At 37.8% G+C, this 19,522-nt stretch overlaps 1 protein-coding gene across 1 annotated transcript; it reads right to left on the reverse strand.

The window, feature by feature from the left end:
• Positions 1–736: 736 nt before the first annotated feature.
• On the reverse strand, positions 737–17,884 carry LOC146694068 (uncharacterized). Its single transcript, XM_085478688.1, has 18 exons — positions 17,838–17,884; positions 17,709–17,729; positions 17,247–17,283; positions 16,636–16,790; positions 16,309–16,443; positions 15,172–15,369; positions 13,442–13,543; positions 13,053–13,271; positions 12,806–12,819; positions 12,637–12,659; positions 11,704–11,804; positions 8,444–8,535; positions 6,573–6,799; positions 5,781–5,940; positions 5,051–5,213; positions 4,873–4,926; positions 1,615–4,792; positions 737–1,382 (listed from the first exon to the last, which is right to left on the reverse strand). The coding sequence occupies exons 1-17, from the start codon at positions 17,863–17,865 to the stop codon at positions 4,539–4,541; spliced, it is 1,983 nt and encodes a 660-aa protein (XP_085334814.1). The 5' UTR covers positions 17,866–17,884; the 3' UTR covers positions 737–1,382; positions 1,615–4,538.
• Between the last annotated feature and the right edge of the window lie 1,638 nt (positions 17,885–19,522).

Genomic DNA, 19,522 nt, shown 5'->3' on the forward strand with positions numbered 1-19,522 from the left:
CTGTTCCCAACTTGTACTGCGTGACTGACAGCCTGGAGTTTGAAATCCGCTTCGCAACCACGTCTCTTAACAGGTGCCATTTATGGTCCTTATACACAGTAGGGTAATATTACGTTGAAGCACAGTACGTATCACTCCGCGAGGCTCAGCCGTAATCCTCCGACAATCCATCAAGCGGTGCAGCTCCGTAGCTTATCAAAGTCGTACTAAAGCATTTTTTGACAGATTGCTGAGCGCCGTGTTCCACATAAAATCGGTTCGCGGCCATCAAGCACAACCAGAATTCATACATAAGGCGCGCTGTCAACTTTTGAGAAAATGAAAGGATTTTAGTCGGCGTTAGCGTCGTTAGCTCGTTAGCGCGGTTAGCTAGCTAACACGTTGACGTCGTCCAGCCCCACACACGGGGCGATGCGCAGTAACTCGTTAACGGAGATTTGCCGTGTCCATCTTGTCGCTTCCTGCAGGTGAAGCGATGGGGGAGGAGGGGGAGTTGTGTTCAGTGAAGGAGAGGCGAGGCCGAGTAACGTTGCGTAAAGACTAAAGTGGACGAAAGAGAGGCAAACTTGCGGCTCCACAAGTATAATTATAACGTAACATAGACTATATCGATATAAAGGATATTGTCACATCTTATATCTCGTATAAAAATATATCGATATTTTTTAAAAACTCGATATATCGCCCAGCTCTACCTGATACCCTCTAATTTAACTAATAAGGACCACCACAACTGTATTTTACACAAATTTATCCCTCACCGGGTATTTATTTAGACAAAAAGAAATGAATAAAATAAACAGTTACTTTTATAAAATGAATTGAATTCAAATAAACAAACAAAAATACTGTAAATGTGACTACATGGATTATAAATAAAAGATTATCAACACAAAATACCTCTTTCTTAGGTGCCAACTGTTATTTCAGTTACAACAGCTCACACCTTTAAAATGGATGAATTTCAACCTTTGATAATAACTTTGATTAAAACTACACACTTACTCAATTTAAACCAAATTTGTAACAGTGGGCACACACACACACACACACTTTAACCTGTCCACACTACACCTGTAGCACGGTGCTTGTTGCAGGCCTGATTCGAAGTTCGGGTGCGGTGAGGCCTAAAACTGATGGCCGCTTCACTCAAACTGAGCCATAAAACAAAATACGTGCACTTTAGTTCCAGTTAGTACTCACGAGTCCAATGAGTTTGTTAGTGGGGCAATCAGAAATGGGCAGTTAGTTCACCAGTAGTGAAGACAGCCAGGGGTGAGAAAACAGCCAGGGGTGAGAAAACAGCCAGGGGTGAGAAAACAGCAGGGTCCATCTGGGTAGACACCTCTCTCTCCCTCTCCTTTCAGAGCGTCCCTTGGCTTCTAAACATATTAAAACACGTGAGCTACAATACCAAATGCTATCACATAACGATTTAGCATTAGCATGCTTTGACTGAAAATCACAGAGCTAAACATACAGCATGGCATCACAGCACATAACGCGGTAAGCTGCACTAATTAGCAAGCCGCTAGTTAGCATCACATATCACGATATTATATCACTATAACGAATAGTTACAGTACAAATGTCAAGGCACACAGTCTCATTTACCTCTTGCAGATCACAAATAAGTAATATCAGGACCACGGGTAGTCGACCTCAATGATACACTTAGATGCAAAATCCACACCACGTTTGCCTTACGACATCTCTCTCTTCGGACTTAGCTTCTGTGTCCGCTCCCACAGATTCACACAAACATTACCACTCGTCCCGCCCCCATAACATAGAAGAGTGACATTGACTGGCTCGTCAGCACAACAACCAATGACAATACAACATTGAGGTAACTGACATTAGATGGGTAAATAATCTTAGGTTACACCCCAACATATTGATTCTGCACAGAAAATGAACTCTAAATCATGAAACCCTTTTATTTATTGGACTCTTAACTGTAAATGAAATACATTTGTACCAAAGCATATGATTTTAAACATTTTATCAACTATTTATATTTTAACCATTTTTTATAACAGTAGACTTTTTTTTCTTTACCCTGTAAGCCTGAATAATTTCAGACAGGGCTACACATGTATAGAATAATTTTGACATTCAATACCGTTTGATCACTCTGCCTTCAAGATTATAGTTCAATGCATTAGAAAGTGGTTTAAATAAACTTAAATATATACAAAATTTAGTACAACAGTCAAACCTTCTTTGGAAAATCTATGTTGTGTTCCTCTTTGTGGTTCCGCCAATTACTAGTAGATTGCCTTCAACTTAATTCTGCTTTCTTACTTCTCCTAATTCAAGTCTTAAACTTTGTCTCCATAGTATGCAAATGTCAGTGAGTTCTGTTGTCCACATGTGACCAGTACATAGCCACATACATAAATCGTAGTTAGATGGATTGGCAATATTAATCTTGGCTACGGTATTTAAGATGGTGGTGCAAAAAACTGGCCCCAGTCTTATGTATTTTAATGGATTCATTTTAAGCCCTTGAACTACATCGGTTTGTTGGAAGACAGAATTAGACAATAATAAATGTGCATTTATGAGTACAATATTGTTTTCTTTAATAAATCAACTCAAAAAATGACAGATGTCAGCAACTTCTAATAAAGCAATATACAGTACAAAAATGGCAAACCTTTACCCTGGGTCAATTGCAGACCATATGAACTGGAAGAACAACCAACTTTGACAGGAGTCATTCAACACAAGTCACATTACTATTCTATAGAAAAATTAAATATAAATACATGCATAGCACCAAACATTCACAGAGAAATATTTAAAAAAAATGCATCTGTCTTATATTGCAGAGGAAAAGAGACAGAAGTGCAGAAGTGGCTCAATAAACCTAAGTAAATATCTTGAACAGATTTCCATTTATTTCGAAACCTTTGAATAGGGTCATGATTTAAAACTAGCTTCACAACCTGACGAATCTTTCTTCTTTTTTTTTTTTTTTTTTTGTTTCAAAGAGAAAGGCACTTCCCAAAGTTTGACCTGGATGGGTCCAAGGTTTGTTTGGCGTTTTTTTTAATCACCAAATTGTGTGAATTAGTGTAACTTAGTTACAGTATAGCATACAATTCAGCTCAGGAGGCACTGTAACTTTATTGGGTGAGCCTGGACCCCTGGGGCTCATCCATAGTACCCACTCTGCATCTGCCAGTTACAGTACTCTATCTTTAATCACATTACGTAAATCACATTCTCGTTAAAAAGTAACTACAGCTTACACAAAGGTGAACACAGTTGGGTAGTTAAGAAGAAATAGCAATTCTTATAACATCTATGGCATTCAGAAGTAAGTGCTTATTGTTCTCTAGCTTTAGCTAGTAAAATAAAACATATGATTTATAATACATGCATACATTCAATAGTGTGGGTTTGACTTAAAAAAACAGTTTTAGCTTTTTCATGTATGCAACAATGCAACAATTAAGTGGGCTCACCTTGCAGAAACACAAAAAATACAGTGGTGTACAACATTGAGCAATTGAGATTAGTGCAATACATTGATTTCACTGTGAGAAGCATCTATCCATTGCTGCAAACAGGATTCAATTCTTGTCAAGAACCTGAAAAAGGACCCTAAGACCCTGAGCAGTGCTTAAGATCAGTGGTCCCCAACCCCCGGGCCTCGGACCGGTACCGGTCCGTGAGTCGTTTGGTACCAGGCTGCGAGAGTAGAGGCTCAGGTATGAAATGTATGGTTTTCAGGGTTTTTATCAGTTTTCAGCGTTATTTTGTTATCGTTTTGCTCGTTAACTCGGTTTTCCTGGGTCTTTTCACGTGTGTTAAAGGTCCGTCCATGAAAATATTGTCGGGCATAAAAAGGTTGGGGACCGCTGCTTAAGATGACTGTGTCAATTCCAGAGAACTCTACTGAACTGGCTATTTGAAAATTTTGAGCTGTTTTTCCACTAACTTTGCTGGTAATTGTGGCTATACCTAAAGATGATCACGTTTATATCTTCTTTTTTTGTTGTGTGGGTCTGTAAGGTTGAATGTTGTACTGTTACATAAAGATGGGATGGTTCCCATAAACAGTAAGAAATTACACATTGCTCATTGTTTTTTTTAAAAGTAACACAAGTAAAGACATAATTGTAACTAAAGTAATTAAAGTTTGACATTTCTTGGTGATTTTGAAGTAGTTATTACTTCCTTAATTACTTTACATTTTAAATAGTTTTATAAATAAATAATTTTTATTCATCTTATCTTTTTTTGCATTACTCTAACATGACCTTAGGTGTACCATCACACTAGTTAGACTACAGTCCCAAATAAACAGAATGAGGACTCTAGCTGCTTGGCTGGGATCAATGTGCATGTTACTTCCAAGCTCGAAGTAGTTTGTACTTGCACGTTCTTGTCCTTCAATGCACTAAAATGAAAGAAATGCCCATATGGCACTTTTAATGATTTTCTCTTCTTCTAATCTGTCTTCAAGGAGATGACCTTTGTAACACAAGTAAGAATACAGTTGTAACTAGAATGTGATTACTGGTCTAAGGTGAACAGTTGGAAAAAATGAAATGCAGTGATTGAAGAACAGATTGATGATTGAAATCAGTGAAAATATTAACGTTGTTAAAGATATAGATCTTCCCAGGAATCAGTTTAGGGGAGCTGCAGTGATCAACTATTTTCAGGGTGTACGGCAAAGACAAAGCTTTGACTTTGGCCTTCTTCCCATGGACTTTTAGCATGCTCTTGAAAACAATGCTATGCAGAGACACACTTTCCACAATCCCAATGCGCACTAAACAGAGATGCAGAACATTGCATTACAAATACACATTATTTTTCAATCGCATTCCAATATGTGTATATATTTCATACCTTTATTGCAAAGAGAAGTTTTGTTCAGATTATTCACAGAGAAATGTCGGTATTCTGAAAAAAAAAGTGTATAGACATATTATTGGTAAAATGCAGAATCTGGGCTGTGCCATCATGTTAAAATGACACAAAATGAAGTTCTACTTTGTGAGAGGACATCTAAATGTATGCGACTGACCATTAATCATCTTTCTCTGATCCTGTTCTGATTCATTGATTAATGTAAGCCTCCCAGCGCAGCACGACCACAAAGTGGTGTTGTAATAGAGGTGACCACAGCATCCAAATCCTGTCTTGACAGTGTAAAGCACCTCTTTGTCCTCACCTGAGCAGCAAATCTCCTGGTTTTGAAAAGATATTATGTGTTATTGTTAATAAAAACATAATTGTTTGCGGTCACTGAGGCATTGTGTTAATTCAGTCAGGCCACATTACATGTTAAGCCAATAATCTTGCTACATCCTCAGTTATCAGCTCTTTGTTACAAAAACATTGTAATATTTTATCAGCTCTTTGTTACAAAAACATTGTAACATTAGCAGAGAAAATTTGGCAAGCTTTTTATGGGTGCAACCCCGATATTCAACTTTGCTATTTAGAAGATTTCCAGTTGTATAACATTCATTACTAAACAGTACTTTCAATGGCGTAGTGGGAGGGAGCTGCTGCTTTCTTAAGTTTTTCCCCAGACCTATATCAATTAATTTTCTTCAAAAAATACGCTTCATGTTCCTTCACAAAAAAATCTAGCATTAAAAGTTAGCATCAGTTATGCTAACCACTGTAGCCAAAAGTAACTTTAAATCATGTTTCGTGCCTACAACAGGCAGAAGCCTGTTTAAAGGGGGTGAAGCAGTGGTAGGAAATACAAAATACTTTGTTGACGCCATCAATATCATTGACTCTACCTGTGGCTTTTGCAGAATGGATCCACAGCACTGCGCATCCCCCCCATGCTCATCTAATGATGTCAGATTGTACAGTGTTCCTGCACAGCACTTCATCTGTGGGTCTTTAATGTTGTAGGCTTTGACCCCACAGCAGTGGATGTTTCTCAGTCTGGGATGTCTGGTTGGAAAACAGAGGTATCAATTAATATCAAATATGGAGAGTGAGATGAAAAATGTAAGCTTATTGGAGCCTGAGTTATATGAGCCATTATCTATATTGATAGATTTCAGCCTGAAAGGTATTATCTTCATTTCTTCAGCACAGGGTTTACACAGTGAAAGAAAAATATTGGAGCTGCAGTTTCAGCACTCCGTCAGGATCTACACAGAATGCATTTATACCCAGAGCCATTCTCAACCACACTTTCACAGCTACTACAAGTAGAAACGAACTTATGAGAGCAGCCAAGACTCAACCAGTTCAACTGATACAAAACTGAACATAAATGAAGAACTAAAACCCAGATATAAATAGCTGCTGATTTGGGTGATAACTCTGATAACATTACAACGGTTTCCAACCCATTTATCAATACAAAATATTGAATGGTACAATAAATTAAATTCCTAAATATTTTAGTTCTTCTAAATAGATAAATTACTGGAATGGTGGCAAGCAAACAGACAGTTTTCCACAATAAATTTGATCTCAAATTGTGCCAAATACTGTCAGAGACTCAGAAAGAAGAAATTCTTTAATAATCCATGTGAAGCACACACACACACGCACACACACACACACACAATCACCTGTGTCCATTGCAGCAAATCTCAACATCAGGCTGGTAAATTTCAGTCCCACAGCAGTGTTGTCCTGGGCTGCCATGAAAGTGAGAACAACACATGGTCCCTTTAGCAGGGTTGTAAGGAATACCTATCTCCGAACATTCCTCTCCATCGTCTCTGCCCTCGTACAAGGTCTTATTACAACACAGAACTCCACGTTGTGCCGAGCCATACGGCGTCTCTCCACAGCACTGGAAGAATCAGAGATAATACAGTAACATTGCAGCGTTGTGACACAACCTGTCTCTGTAACGTTAAAATTTTATTGCACATAGGTGAACACAAAAATGTATTAGTTTTGGAAAATAAAAAGATGAAAAATTGAAAATCAGTAATATTAAAAGCAAAGAAAAAGGGTTACAATTTTACATTACAGTTTTTTACAGCCGCTAGGACACATTTCCCAATACTTAGGTCACTTTTGCAAAACTCTTCACACAATTCTCCTAACTGACCTTCAGCTTGGCAAAGCAGTTCATTTCACATTCAAAATGCACTACAACTACCAAAAAACTTTATTCAGGTCTCAAATAACCTCATTCTTCCAGAACACTAGCAAAGGTTGACAGCCGACAAACACACTTTGTCACCCACAAAACAATGACCTAAAAAACACTAACAACATGTAGCATTACACAGTGTTTTCTTGTGTAAAACAAGGACACATCTCTGTTTATAATTTCAATATATGTTACTGGAATGAATCAGACATCATGCAGAATTCGTTAATATTTGTTTATGTATTTTTATTTTTTTGCACTAAGTAATCCCAAAATACAAGAATTTGTATACACACCATCCACTGATACACATACAATAGTAATGCTAATCTACTCGGTCTCCTCCATTTGGCCACAGGTTCTCATCCACATCACATCTTATGTCATCTAGGGCAATACACCTAGGAAAGAATCTTCTGGCATGCCAGAATTGAAGGAGTTGAAAAATTGAAGGAGTAACACCTGTGTAGATGTTCATCTACAATGAGAATAAGCTGTGGCTGGTTAAACTGCATTTTTAGATTTAAAATATGTTTCACTAAAATATTGCTGTTGGATTTTGCTGTCTTTTTAAGTTTTGCATTGTGTTATTGTTTTGGCCATAAGTTTAACAGTTTTGAAAACAGTATGTAAGCACATGCAAAATGTCCTGTACGTACAAAGATTTTTGGCAGTTGTTGTGTCTGAGTGAGAAAATAATTCATGAAATTTGAGAGATGTAGTCATTGAATGCATTTTGTGCCAAAACAATGATAACTGATCCTCAGTTTAGCCCACATAGACTTCTGTTGTGCTCACTGTGTGAGGAGTTTTGCAAAAGTGACCTAAGTATTGAGAAATGTGTCCTAGCGTCTGTAAAAAACTGTAAGTACATCTAATTTCATAATGTGTCTTGTTTTAGTCTTACCAGACTTGGTATCCTTTTGCAGCAGTGGTAAGTATGCCTTTAGATGACTTTTACGCACCACATTAAAAACACCCAGTTACTTTATAAAAGGAGCGGGGTGGAGCTCCATGCTTTCTCGTGGAAGGTGCATACAAAGAACTTGCATTTCTGGAATGACTGGGACCCTGTTGTTAGCTCTATACATTTTAAGTTATTTTAACTGAATTTAATACTGTAATGTATGTGCTAACATTTACTTAGTCAAAATCTCACTAGTATGGCCTTAATACATTTTTCTCTCTCTTTTTTAAGGAACAGTGCTTTGGTCTTCTGGCTTCATAAGGAAAGAGTGGGTTGATTTTGCCACAGACATTGTTGACTTGCACTGAAATGAAAAATTCATCTAGTTGATCAGGGTTGAAAAAAAAAATGAACAATGAAAACATTACTTGATCTATCCAAGGCTTCTTTCCTGATACACATCCATCACAACAGACTTGTGTATGGGGGTTGTACACAGTGGGTGGTGTCTTCCTTTGACCTAAATAGAGAGGTGTGATGGTCAGAAGGGTGGAAAGATGAGTGAGTGCAGAGTAAACATGTTGAGATGAATAATGTCCACAAAAGATGACTCAAAGGGTCTGAGAGAGAACAAATTATACATGTTCACATTCAGCATGTTTACTTGTAGCTGCATTTTCTAATACAATACCCTCTTTCATATTCACAAGTAAGAGCCTGCTTATTTTCCCATCCTTTGCACTGTACTGATGATAAAATTGAGATTTCAGCTCAGTCATGTCTGTGAAGCAATCAACAATCTGATCTTCCTTCCCTCTCCTCTGCCATGTATTGCTTATCCACATGTTAAAAATGCTAAAATGCCAAATCATGCTTTGTTTTTACCAGCAAGAGTTGGATGTTTTATATCTTGCGAAACGTAAGCAAGAGGTGATGTAATCTCCTCAGAGGAAGGGAAAGACCCTAGTGTGGGCTTAACCCATATTCACTTTTAAAACCCTTAACGTCTGGGAAAAACTCCGAAAGGCAAAACATTAGACAGATGTGGAGGAATTACCAACCACAAAAAAACTGAAGCATGTGAAGCCAAATGTGCGAAAATCAGAGTGAAAGAGAAACAGTGGGAAAGTGGAGAGAGTGGAAAACATCTCGTAAGCAGAAACTAAAAGTTGGCTGACTTTCTGGTTCAACAACTGCCCCTGTAACTTGACATAACAAGTTACAGGGGTACTGCAAAGTTCATGAACCCATTCAGAGCTCCAGGCAGTTTTTTTTAAAACAAACAAGCTGCTGTTTGAAGTTTATTGTTACGTCAGTAATCTTTTTAGTGCCTCTAATGATTATTCTTTAATTATTCTCAAATCTCATTATAGTTTTTAAAGGATTTATCAAAGAATGTCAGCGTAGGTCTCAATCATCCAGGTCATCCTGGTAATCTAAGGAGCCTGGAAAAACAAAATGACCAGACTTCTTTGCTTCACCTCGTATCTGACAAGCTTCTTCAGTCCAAAACAAATGGTGGAGACTGAGAGTCCCAAATACTTAAACCGTAGTGGGATTTGTCCCTTAAGAGAGTCATTGACCCACTATTGATCCCATACCTCATCAAATGGGCCAAGTTGTGAAAAAGGATGTGAGTCATTATTAGCAGAGGTTTCAGGTGAAACCATCATGTGACCTATTGAGGTTAACTGACTGAGTGAAGATGTGAGTGGGCGTCAAGGCCCCTGGGAAGGAATCTCAAAACTGGATTGTAGGTTACAGTCAGTTGGTGTCGTAAGGAGTTTGCCCTACCAGCATGACATCTCAGCGCACTTCGAACCCAGCCAGACACTCTGGTTAATCCCAAGGACAAAATGCTCAAACACAAGCTAAACTAGTGTTTTCTACCCACCTGCTGCTCATAGGTGTGCTGTGAGAAATGATCAGGTGTACCGTGGAAGATTATGTGGTTCCACCTGATTAGTACTGTAAGTGAACGGTGCGAGTAATGGGCAGAACAATTACATTATCTACCACTAGAGGGAAGTACAACTACCTCCTCTAATTAAATAGGTTGCCAACTGCCAGTAAAACAGAAGAAGACCAAGGAGAAATTACATAATAATCATGCTGAGTGAGACAACTCAGTGTGTAAAAGCAATAAATATTGAAAAGAATAAGTAGTCAATCTGACCTGGATCCTGGAGAAAATTCTGACCCAGATGAATGCCCTAGTATGAGTAGTGGTCTGAAGAAAGCAAAAAAGGTATACTGGGGACAAACCGAGCCAATTCTGCTATGCATGGTGTGCCGGGAAAAATGATCAATGGTGGTGTGCTGTGTGATTTTACTCATGTGAAATATGTGCCATGGTTCCAAAAGATTGGGAAACACTGCTCTACCATTTTTATTTTATTTATTTATTTTTTATTACAAAGCTTAATGATTTATAGGATGATGGAAGAAGATATGTGATAAGTTACGGTTGTCATGTGGGCCAAAATGCCAGGAGATTTTTTATGACACATTTCAGCCCTACACTAATGCTGCACATAATGACAACATTGGCACTACAGACATGTTACATTAAAACAGGTTGCTACTAAACATTTAGATGTCTGTATCCATAGAGTGAAAATAAAAGCACTTCAATACATGCAGGCTTGTTTACAACCTTTTTCAGACGTCATTGCATTGCTTTTCTTTTACGCATCATTCCATCTTTCCTGATGGAAGACAGATAGTACTTCACTGTCTGCAAGTATGACGTGACATTCTTCACTGTCATTAAATATAAGACATAATTTTGCGAAGTACTAAATCTTTCAGTTTGTATGAAGAAACATTGTTCACTGTTTTATGTATTTCAGCAACCTGGGGGACTAAAGTCGGACAAAAACAGCTTTTGTCCTTTTGGTTCTTTATTCCCAAGAAAGTATAGTAAACAAAAAACGTATTCACACACCTAAGATTAGAATTTAACACAACTTGTTTCTGCTCTTTTTGTGTAAAGGTAATTCCTAAAAAATGTTTCTCTGGTAAATTTTGGTAGGAAGGACACTTTCTTGGCAGGCTTATAGCAGTCTTTTTCTTAAGATGACAGCTTAAATGCACCCATTTTACTACATGCCAACAAAAAAACATCAAGCCATTCACTTCTCAGTAGTGCGCAGGACTTGAGTTACTTGTACCATGAAATTCCTATTAATGCTTTGACATAAATAGAGGATTTGGAGGAACTTCTGCCAGTTCTGCAAGTTAGACGATGTAAAATGATTGCTTATAACAGCATGACTCTGTAGAAGAGACCTGAATTGACTTGAGAACATTCAGAAAATACAAAGTGCAATTCAAAATCAAAAATACAAAAAAAGAAGTACAGAGGTACAGATGTTCCTTTCCCAGAAGGAATTGCATTTGAGATTTTTGACTTCCAAATTAGCAAAAATCCATCAAAAATAAGTACAATATCTCAGTTTCTTAATGTGCTATTCTGCCATAGTGTTACTTCAGATTTAAGATATTTAGTTTGAAAGTGTTTCTTTGAAAGATGTTTTTCTCTTTCACACAAGATAAAAAAAACTGAGCTAACTGCTTTGCTGGAAGCCGTGCTGGCATCACAGAGTGATGGGTAAGTCCCATGAGATGGTAACTGACAGATAAGGCAACCACATATCAAAACAAACAAACATGGAGACGGTGTTACCTGAGGCACAGAACCAGTGAGATTCTTGATTTCTCTCACAGCAGCGACGTTCCTTTGGATTGTAACATAACGACCCACAGAGATGTGTTTTTGGTTCAGTGCTGTGGATGTACAAAGACAAAAATAAACACAAACAGTCCACATCAACTTGTTATTATTGTGATGATCTATGTTTTTTTTGTCTTTATTTGGCATTTTCAGTTTCCTTGTGCTTCCTGGTTTAATCATTTGTATTGATAGTTATTAGTTACTTGTTTATTTAGTTTTAGTTAGTTATTTAGTTCATGTTCTCGTTGTCTTGGTCTCGTCTGTGTTCTCCCCGGCCTGTCATGTCTCCCTTGCTCTCTCACTGTCCTCGCTCTCTTGCTGTCCCTCGCTCTCTGTCTCTGTGTTGTGTTTCCTGTTTTATTTTGATAGTCCATGTCTCAAGTGCATTGTGTTCAGTTTTAATTCCCTTGTCTTGTTATGTCTGATTTTTTCCACCTGTTGCCCATCCCCTTGTTATCCTGTGCATTTAAGTCCTCAGTCTCCCTCTGCTCATTGCTGCGTCGTCCCAGTTTGCTGCATTTGCCTGCGTGTTCCCTTTTTTATCCCTAGTTTTGAGTTCCTAGTTTCAGTCCCCAGCTCTTGGTTTTTGAGTTTTGTATACTTGTACTTTTAAGCATTTTGTTACAGTGAATTAAGCTGCCTCCTTCAGTTAATTCCTTTGTCTCTGAGTCCTGCATTGTGTCCTGCCTCTGCTTTTCATACAGCACAACAATGACACTGCAGATGTTGTCCCTGGAATCTGCTTGAGCCAGTCTTCCAGTATTTGGATTACAGTTCCTAATGTTCCTACCACTGGGACCACTTTGGACTTTGACTTCCACGAAATCTGAATGTTGTGACATTTGAATAAAGTTATATTAAGAGTAAAACCTTTAGTCAACTTACCACTTAGACTGGCGCTCAACTGTCTGACAAAAAAAAAAAAAGAAATAAAAAGGATGTTTTAATGCACCCATATTGGCAAATAAAGGACCAAAATGTTTCTTTACTGATCACTGTATGAATGAATACAAAGAGAATAAGAACCCTACATTTATTGGAGTGTATTTCTTACCTTTTCTCTCACACCTGTGGACATAAAGGATAAAGGCTTTTGACTGAAAATAAACAAATAAATAAAACAAATAATAGGATTTGGTTTATAAAATGGTGCCAGATGGAACAAAGTGTAATCTTGACATTGTTGTTTTTTTTACAAGATTTTGAATTGCAATTAAATTAAATATAAAGTTAGGTATAAAACTTTTAAACTACTAAAAGTAAACACTTTTTAAAAATAGATTTCTAATATCTGTAAGAATTTGTCTTTGGCAAGTTCTGACTTTCACATAAAGCTGACTTACAGCCAGATGGATCCTTAGGTTGAATCTCAAGAACACCCTCCTTATTCAAAAAGCAACACTGAGTGTCAGTGTCATAATGGTTGTGACCACAGCACTGGTGATTACCGGAATTCCTCATTAGAATTATTTTGTTATTACTTGGGCCACAACACAGCTCCTTTTCCACATCATATGCCCCTGTGGAAAAGATCCAGATCTTAAAAACTGAAACACATACAGTGTATCGTAATCGTAGCTAAGTTCATGTTATGCTACCACTGGGTTTACCTTTTTATCATGCAGTATAGCTTTAAAATACTGTTCTTGTGTTTAAGTGGAATGCTTATTCTATAATTAGCTCGACTTACTTTTATCACAACATTTGTACTTCTGTGGAGATTTGTGAACAACATTTAACTGACAGCATAGTTGCGTATGTTTGTTGAAGGTTATATTTCCACATGGAAGAACTGCAGAGACAAAGAGAAAGTCAACATACAGGCATCAGCTACAGTAATTTACACAACCTTCCTTTAACTACTGTATGATTAGTTTTGGACTTCGTGAAGATAAGAGATGATCAAAGGAAAATAGAAAATACAAAATTTGTTACTGTTTAGCATAAGCAACATTGTTGTTAGCTGTTGTCATATTGATAATCATCTATTACTGCTCTTGGCGGAAGCGGATGCATCCTATTTCCCTCTCCCTCCCTTATCTTTCCTGTTTGGCTTCTATGTCCTTGTCTAGTGTTTGGAACAATGATAACAGAGTTCTGGCTGATTGGAGCTGGCTTGGACCTGTTTTATCATAGAACAAAGAAAGTAGTTACAGTTGTTCAAAACCCCACAAGGCTGGCCGACACGATTGAAGATGAGTGAGTACTCAGACTGTCTTTATTGAACGCAATATTGATAAGATCTTGGAGAAGCTCATGGCTCTGCAATGGGAATTGAGAGACCTGATGACCAGTGATGGACATTCAGACCAACTTGGAAATTGGAATGCAGTTGTTCGTTCAAACCCAAACAACTATCTCCTACATGTGGCTACCCAAGGCCAAGACTGGCCAGAACAACAATCTTCATTGATGACATAACTGTGTTTTGACTATCTGCTCCTATCCTTTAAGGTCACATGCATCAGCTGGACACTGTTGACTTTTGCTTAACCAGGTCAAATGACACTCTCTCTCAAGTAGAACTTGTGTTCTACTTGAGAGAGTACTTTACTCCCACCGTGCTGTCTACATGGGTTAATACCTAACCTCGCCACCCCCCTTGCAAGTCATGTGATTTTATGTCGTAAGACCTGAAGATTTAGGTGCTTTCTGTGCTGAGGTGTTTTTTTCTGTTCTTAAACTGCTCTCCCCTTGGAGCTCAGTCTGGGAGAAGTTCTTTTTTCTCCTCCTCTTTTCTCATGTATTGTGTTTTTTTCATACCTCTCTGACCTGTCTTCCCAATGTTATGTTTGTGTACTCTATGTATGGTCAGAAGGGGTGCACATGATGGCACCAGAGCATGTAAAACAATTCCCCTCTGAATAATTAAAGTGTTATCACTCAATCAATTATAGTTTTTTTAAAGAAAGGAAAGCTGGCTCCCTATTGGTAGCCATGTTTCTATTTTTTTCTTTCACCCTCTCTCACTTTTTTTCGCTTCACACAACACGTGATTTGTCAATGTGTGTTTCTGCCTTGTGTTTGCAGCACTTGCAGCAGCAGTAGCACACAAACAGAGCAGGATGGAGAGAGAAAAGAGAGGTGTGGGCAACAACAAGAGTCAACATCATCAAATTTGAAAAGTATAGTAAAGAAAATGAGTTACACCAAGAAAACACGCAAAATCTGGACACAGAGACTGTGCATTATGGCAACAGTCCCCTCTGAGAGTATCTTCTCCAAAACAGGACAGATAATTACTGACAGAAAAAAATGGATCAGCTTCTCAAAGTTGAGGCACTTAGTATTTCTAAATGGTCTGTGTGTTCACTTTTTTGTTTTGCTTTGCATATTTGAATCTATATTTTATTGTGTTGTGGTTTGCAGTGTTAAGAGTTGAAATGTAAATAGTTGTGATGTGCAGTTACGTGAGCTTACCTGCTGGAGAGTCCTCCATGCAGCAGTCTGAATCTTTAGGTTGTATCTCCAGAATGTTTTCCTTATTTGTACAGCAGCACTGAGTCTTGGTGTCATACTGGTTGTGGCCACAGCACCGGTGGTGGCTAGAATTCCTCACCAAAATTATCCTGTTATCAGTTGGACCACAACACAACTGCTTATCCTTATCAAAAACCTCTGTGGGGAAAAACATGTTTTTTTAAAAAAAATCATACTCAACCATAACTTAGTCTTTATTTTGCTGATAGTCCTACTGAAAACAATGATGCTTGTACTCAGCATCACCATTTGTTAAACATCTTTGTTTCTCACAAAGACATGTCATCTGGAATCAAAAATCTCAGTTTTGTTGTTTCCTTTGTTTCTCTTTAGTTAAGTGGTTCTTGGATTGGATTGTACCAGTAGCTGTAAAGGACTGTTTACTGTATATAACACTATTTACTTTGGCACAACCCAACTGAAAGTTTCAAGCACGTCAAATAATTCTTTTTTTTACATTTGCCTTTGACATATCGTTAGCTTCATAGCATAAGTGCCTAAGTCATTGACTTAGTCAAATGACTTAGGCAATTATGCTATGAAGCTAACGATATGAGAAAAGGCAACTAACTACCTAAGTACAACACATCGTACTATTGGATGATGTGTTGTACTTAAAGAAAGTACATCAAAGTACGTCAAAGAAACACAATACAAGAAATCAAACTCAGTATTAGAAAAATGAAATGTAGAGAGAAATCTAAAACTACATAAATGCTAAACAGTGGCTACAACTCAGACACAACTCAAAATGTTTAGAACAAACATTAAAATTAAAAGAGAATCCAAAATTTAAACACTAGAAAAACAATGAAAAAAACAAACTCAAGAATTCACAAAAATAAAGCAAAAAAACAAAATAAGCTGCTTTGAGGAATCTAAAATAAAATTGTTACACCTTACTGAAATAAGGAGCCTGACTAGCTAAGCCTCAGTGTTTAACACTCAAGCAAATCAGATTGTTAAAAATTCACAGACACCTGAGATCTTGTGATGGTTTAGATGTAATGTTATGTTTTAATTGTATGCTGTATGTTTGGTGTGATGTTTTTCACTAGTTTGTCCAGCATTGCTCACCTTTACCACAACATTCAGCCATTGGTCCAGGTTTTGCTGTGATGGTTGACTGACAACACATTTCATTGACTGGGTTGTACGCCTTCAGGTCACAGCACTTGGATACCTTTTCATTCAGACCCTGGTCAACACTGGCTGTAAAAACAAGACACGGATACCAGAACCACAGTGTAACTGCTGAACATGTGATGTCTGTTCATGTAAACAGTAATGTGTAAAATGTTATTGCCTGTCTGTAATTTCTATTAAAGCATTATTTTTTCCATCACATTCAGTTTCTTGCACAGTTAATGTCACCACTACAATTTTAGTTTACAAATGCATTACCTATGATGTCGTGCTCATGCTGTACTTTACAACAAGTGGCTGTTTCCGGATTGTAAGGCTCATTTCCACAACAAGAGAGACTTGCACCAGGGTAAAGTTTGTTTTCACAGCAAGTAGCCTCTTGGATGTCATACCATGTCCCATTACAGTCTTTTCTAAAAATAAAAGATAACATAAATAACAGTAAATACAGCTTTTGCTGTAGAACATATAATATTTCAAAGTGAGACTCTAGAAGATGCTTCCGACGTTCTGTGCTTACATTTAAAGTTTTTGTGAGGTTGTTTGGTTCATGCGCTTATAGCTTTCGCAATGTTTGCACTTTTGTGACAGACACAGGATCAGTTCTGGTCCCATGATTTAAGTTTAAAAACAAAATGGATTGTGCCCTTCCAGTTTTTTCCTCTCAATTTTCGGTACATTCTGATATGTAAATCATAATAGTGTCATCTTTAAAACACCGCATTGCTACAGTCTACATAACCATTACGTCTCCCCGTCTGTTCTTGTGTGAAACATGGCTTCTAATGCAGAGCTTAACCTGTAAAGATGGGTCAAGTGATTGAACTACAAAACACAAATAGTACAGACAGTGAGTGAGGAGGACTCACCGATAACAGTTGTTTCTGGAGGCTGCGCTGGTTCCTCCTGCAGAGTTTGTCAACAAGCACAGTCACGTGAGTCGCTTCTTAGTTAAGGCTAAAACAAGTTCATTTGTCAACATTTTTTTCTACATGATGAGAGTTACACATGGACTACTGCGACAATGGAGCCTATAATGGTAAAACAAAAGTCCTTGGTGATCTGGGAAATGAGAATCCGTCTACCGCCCACAGTCACGCTACCAGCTGTGATTTTTCACCAGCACTACTGTAAATTGCCGAATCGACATACATAACACGTTTTCGCACCTAAGGAATAACCGTCTGTTTCTGGTCGTTTCTGGTTGTTCAAAAAAGAACATTTATAATGTTCTTTTTTGAACAAAATCAAGAAAAAAATAATAAAAAATAATAATATCAAATATGTATCATGCAGTGTTGTGCAAATAAATAAACCTTAACCCTACTTACCACAAGCAAAAATCACCCAAGCTGAAAAATTAGCACAAAGCATTATTATTCAATTAAAACACACACGCGCGCACAAAAACCATATAACGCATCAAAACCGATTTCGGCAAATGATGTCGAATAACTTACCAAATCGTAGCGCCCAAAGCACGAACATTTTGAACTCTGATTACCCACTGAAAGTGAGATCCAAACTGACAAAGGGATGAGTTTAAATACTACGTTAGCCACACCTCCCTTGTGAGAATATCAGTGGCATTTATAAACAAACCGTGAAGCTGGTGTGAACACAAGACGGACGTGCAAAAGGCGTATGCACAACACTACTACTACTACTACTAATAATAATAATAATAACATTAAGCTCATTCTTGCCTTCCTTGTTTCCTTTCATAATGTTAGGTTCAAGTTTTATGGACTGGCTGAACAACGTTATGTTTGGATATTTTGTCCTAAATTGTCATACTCGGGATGTTTTCCCACAGTCCCACCGTCAAGGTTACTCATACAATAACTGGACCTCAAGCCAATCTCCTTCCTGTCTCCGTTATTGCAGCTACTCAGTTTGACTGCACGGGTTAGAGTGGCATGATACAACAGCTGTTGTCTTCTTTCCCAACATAGTATTCTTATATTGTTTCTTCTGCTTCCCAACGTCTAATAACTGCAACTTTAAATTTACTCAAAGTAGAATGGTGACTGAAAATATAAACATCTTGTGCAGCTTGCCGTTGTTGCAAAACAGCATATAAGATTTTATTTTGGGAGATCGCAGGCATTTATTTCCCAAAATAAAGCACTTGGGATTTTAAGGATTATGTAGCCATATAAAAGCAGTTTTTGCAAAGCATCAGAATACTGAGCAGCAATTTAACAGGTGGTGCACTACATCAACATCAAGAACTCCCAGTTGTCCCACAATGCGATTGGTCACTTGCAATGTTGAATCTGGAGCAACCTTAATTATGATGATGTGGGAACAACACCAACACGAGGACATCAGATCGTGCACATCTTGCGGTCACGTGCACTTCACTACAGCACAAACACGGGAAAACGACCATTCCAAAACGAATGACATTTAGAAGACTCCATTATATTACATTTCTTTGCTCTCAATGTTATGATTGTCAATAAACGCTTTTTGTATAAAATAGTGCAATTTATGCCTTCAGCATCCGTGTGTAGAAGTTGTTAAACGGTTTGTTTGTTGTTTAAAGATTAAATAATAGTTGTTGTTTAAAAAAAAAAAAAGCTAAAAAGAGACACACAGTGACCGACATAGAGGGATCATGTTTTAAGCGTACAATCTGTTTGTTTACTATCCGTTTTTTCATCAAGAAAAAACAAAACAAAACAAACGAAAACACAAAAATCTAGATGCTGCAATAAAGCTGTGACTATTTGGAGGAGCGTTAATATGTGTGCATAATGTCTTGAAGTTTGTTTCTCGCGTGCGCTAAAAGACGCGGGCCAAACAGCAAGTTGGCGAATGAAAACCTCAGGCCTGGCTGGCTGAATTTCCTTAACATCAGCAGCGCAAACAACCCTTGTATTATGTTGAAAAGAAGCTTCCTCAGTACTAGAACTGAAGAAGCTTCTCGGATGAGAGGTGAAACGTCTTCAAGCAACTTAAAGAAGTCCAGATGCTTTTCTTTCCAAGCTCCTTAGATCATGCACCTACTACTGCTGCAAGTCAGTCTGATCCAGTGGCTTCCATTTCTCTTGAAATGCACGCCTCCCCTCCACGTTAGTTATGTCCAGTATAATCCTCTCTATTGGAGGGGATATGAAGAGCTGAAATGTTGATTGAA

This window comes from Copadichromis virginalis, linkage group LG14, assembly GCF_057382275.1.
Source record: "Copadichromis virginalis isolate Kocher_CV1m ecotype Utaka linkage group LG14, C_Virginalis_male_GT1.1, whole genome shotgun sequence".
In the NCBI taxonomy this organism is placed as follows: Eukaryota; Metazoa; Chordata; class Actinopteri; order Cichliformes; family Cichlidae; genus Copadichromis; species Copadichromis virginalis.

Bases quoted from the DNA above. Each gene is read 5' to 3' on its own strand.
- LOC146694068 (XM_085478688.1), bottom strand. From the start codon at position 17,865: ATGTTCGTGCTTTGGGCGCTACGATTTG. The intron at 16,791-17,246 runs GTGAGTCCTCCT...TTTTATTTTTAG, and splicing joins TCCAGAAACAACTGTTATCG to AAAAGACTGTAATGGGACAT. The intron at 4,793-4,872 runs GTATGAAATATA...ATCTCTGTTTAG, and splicing joins AACTTCTCTTTGCAATAAAG to TGCGCATTGGGATTGTGGAA.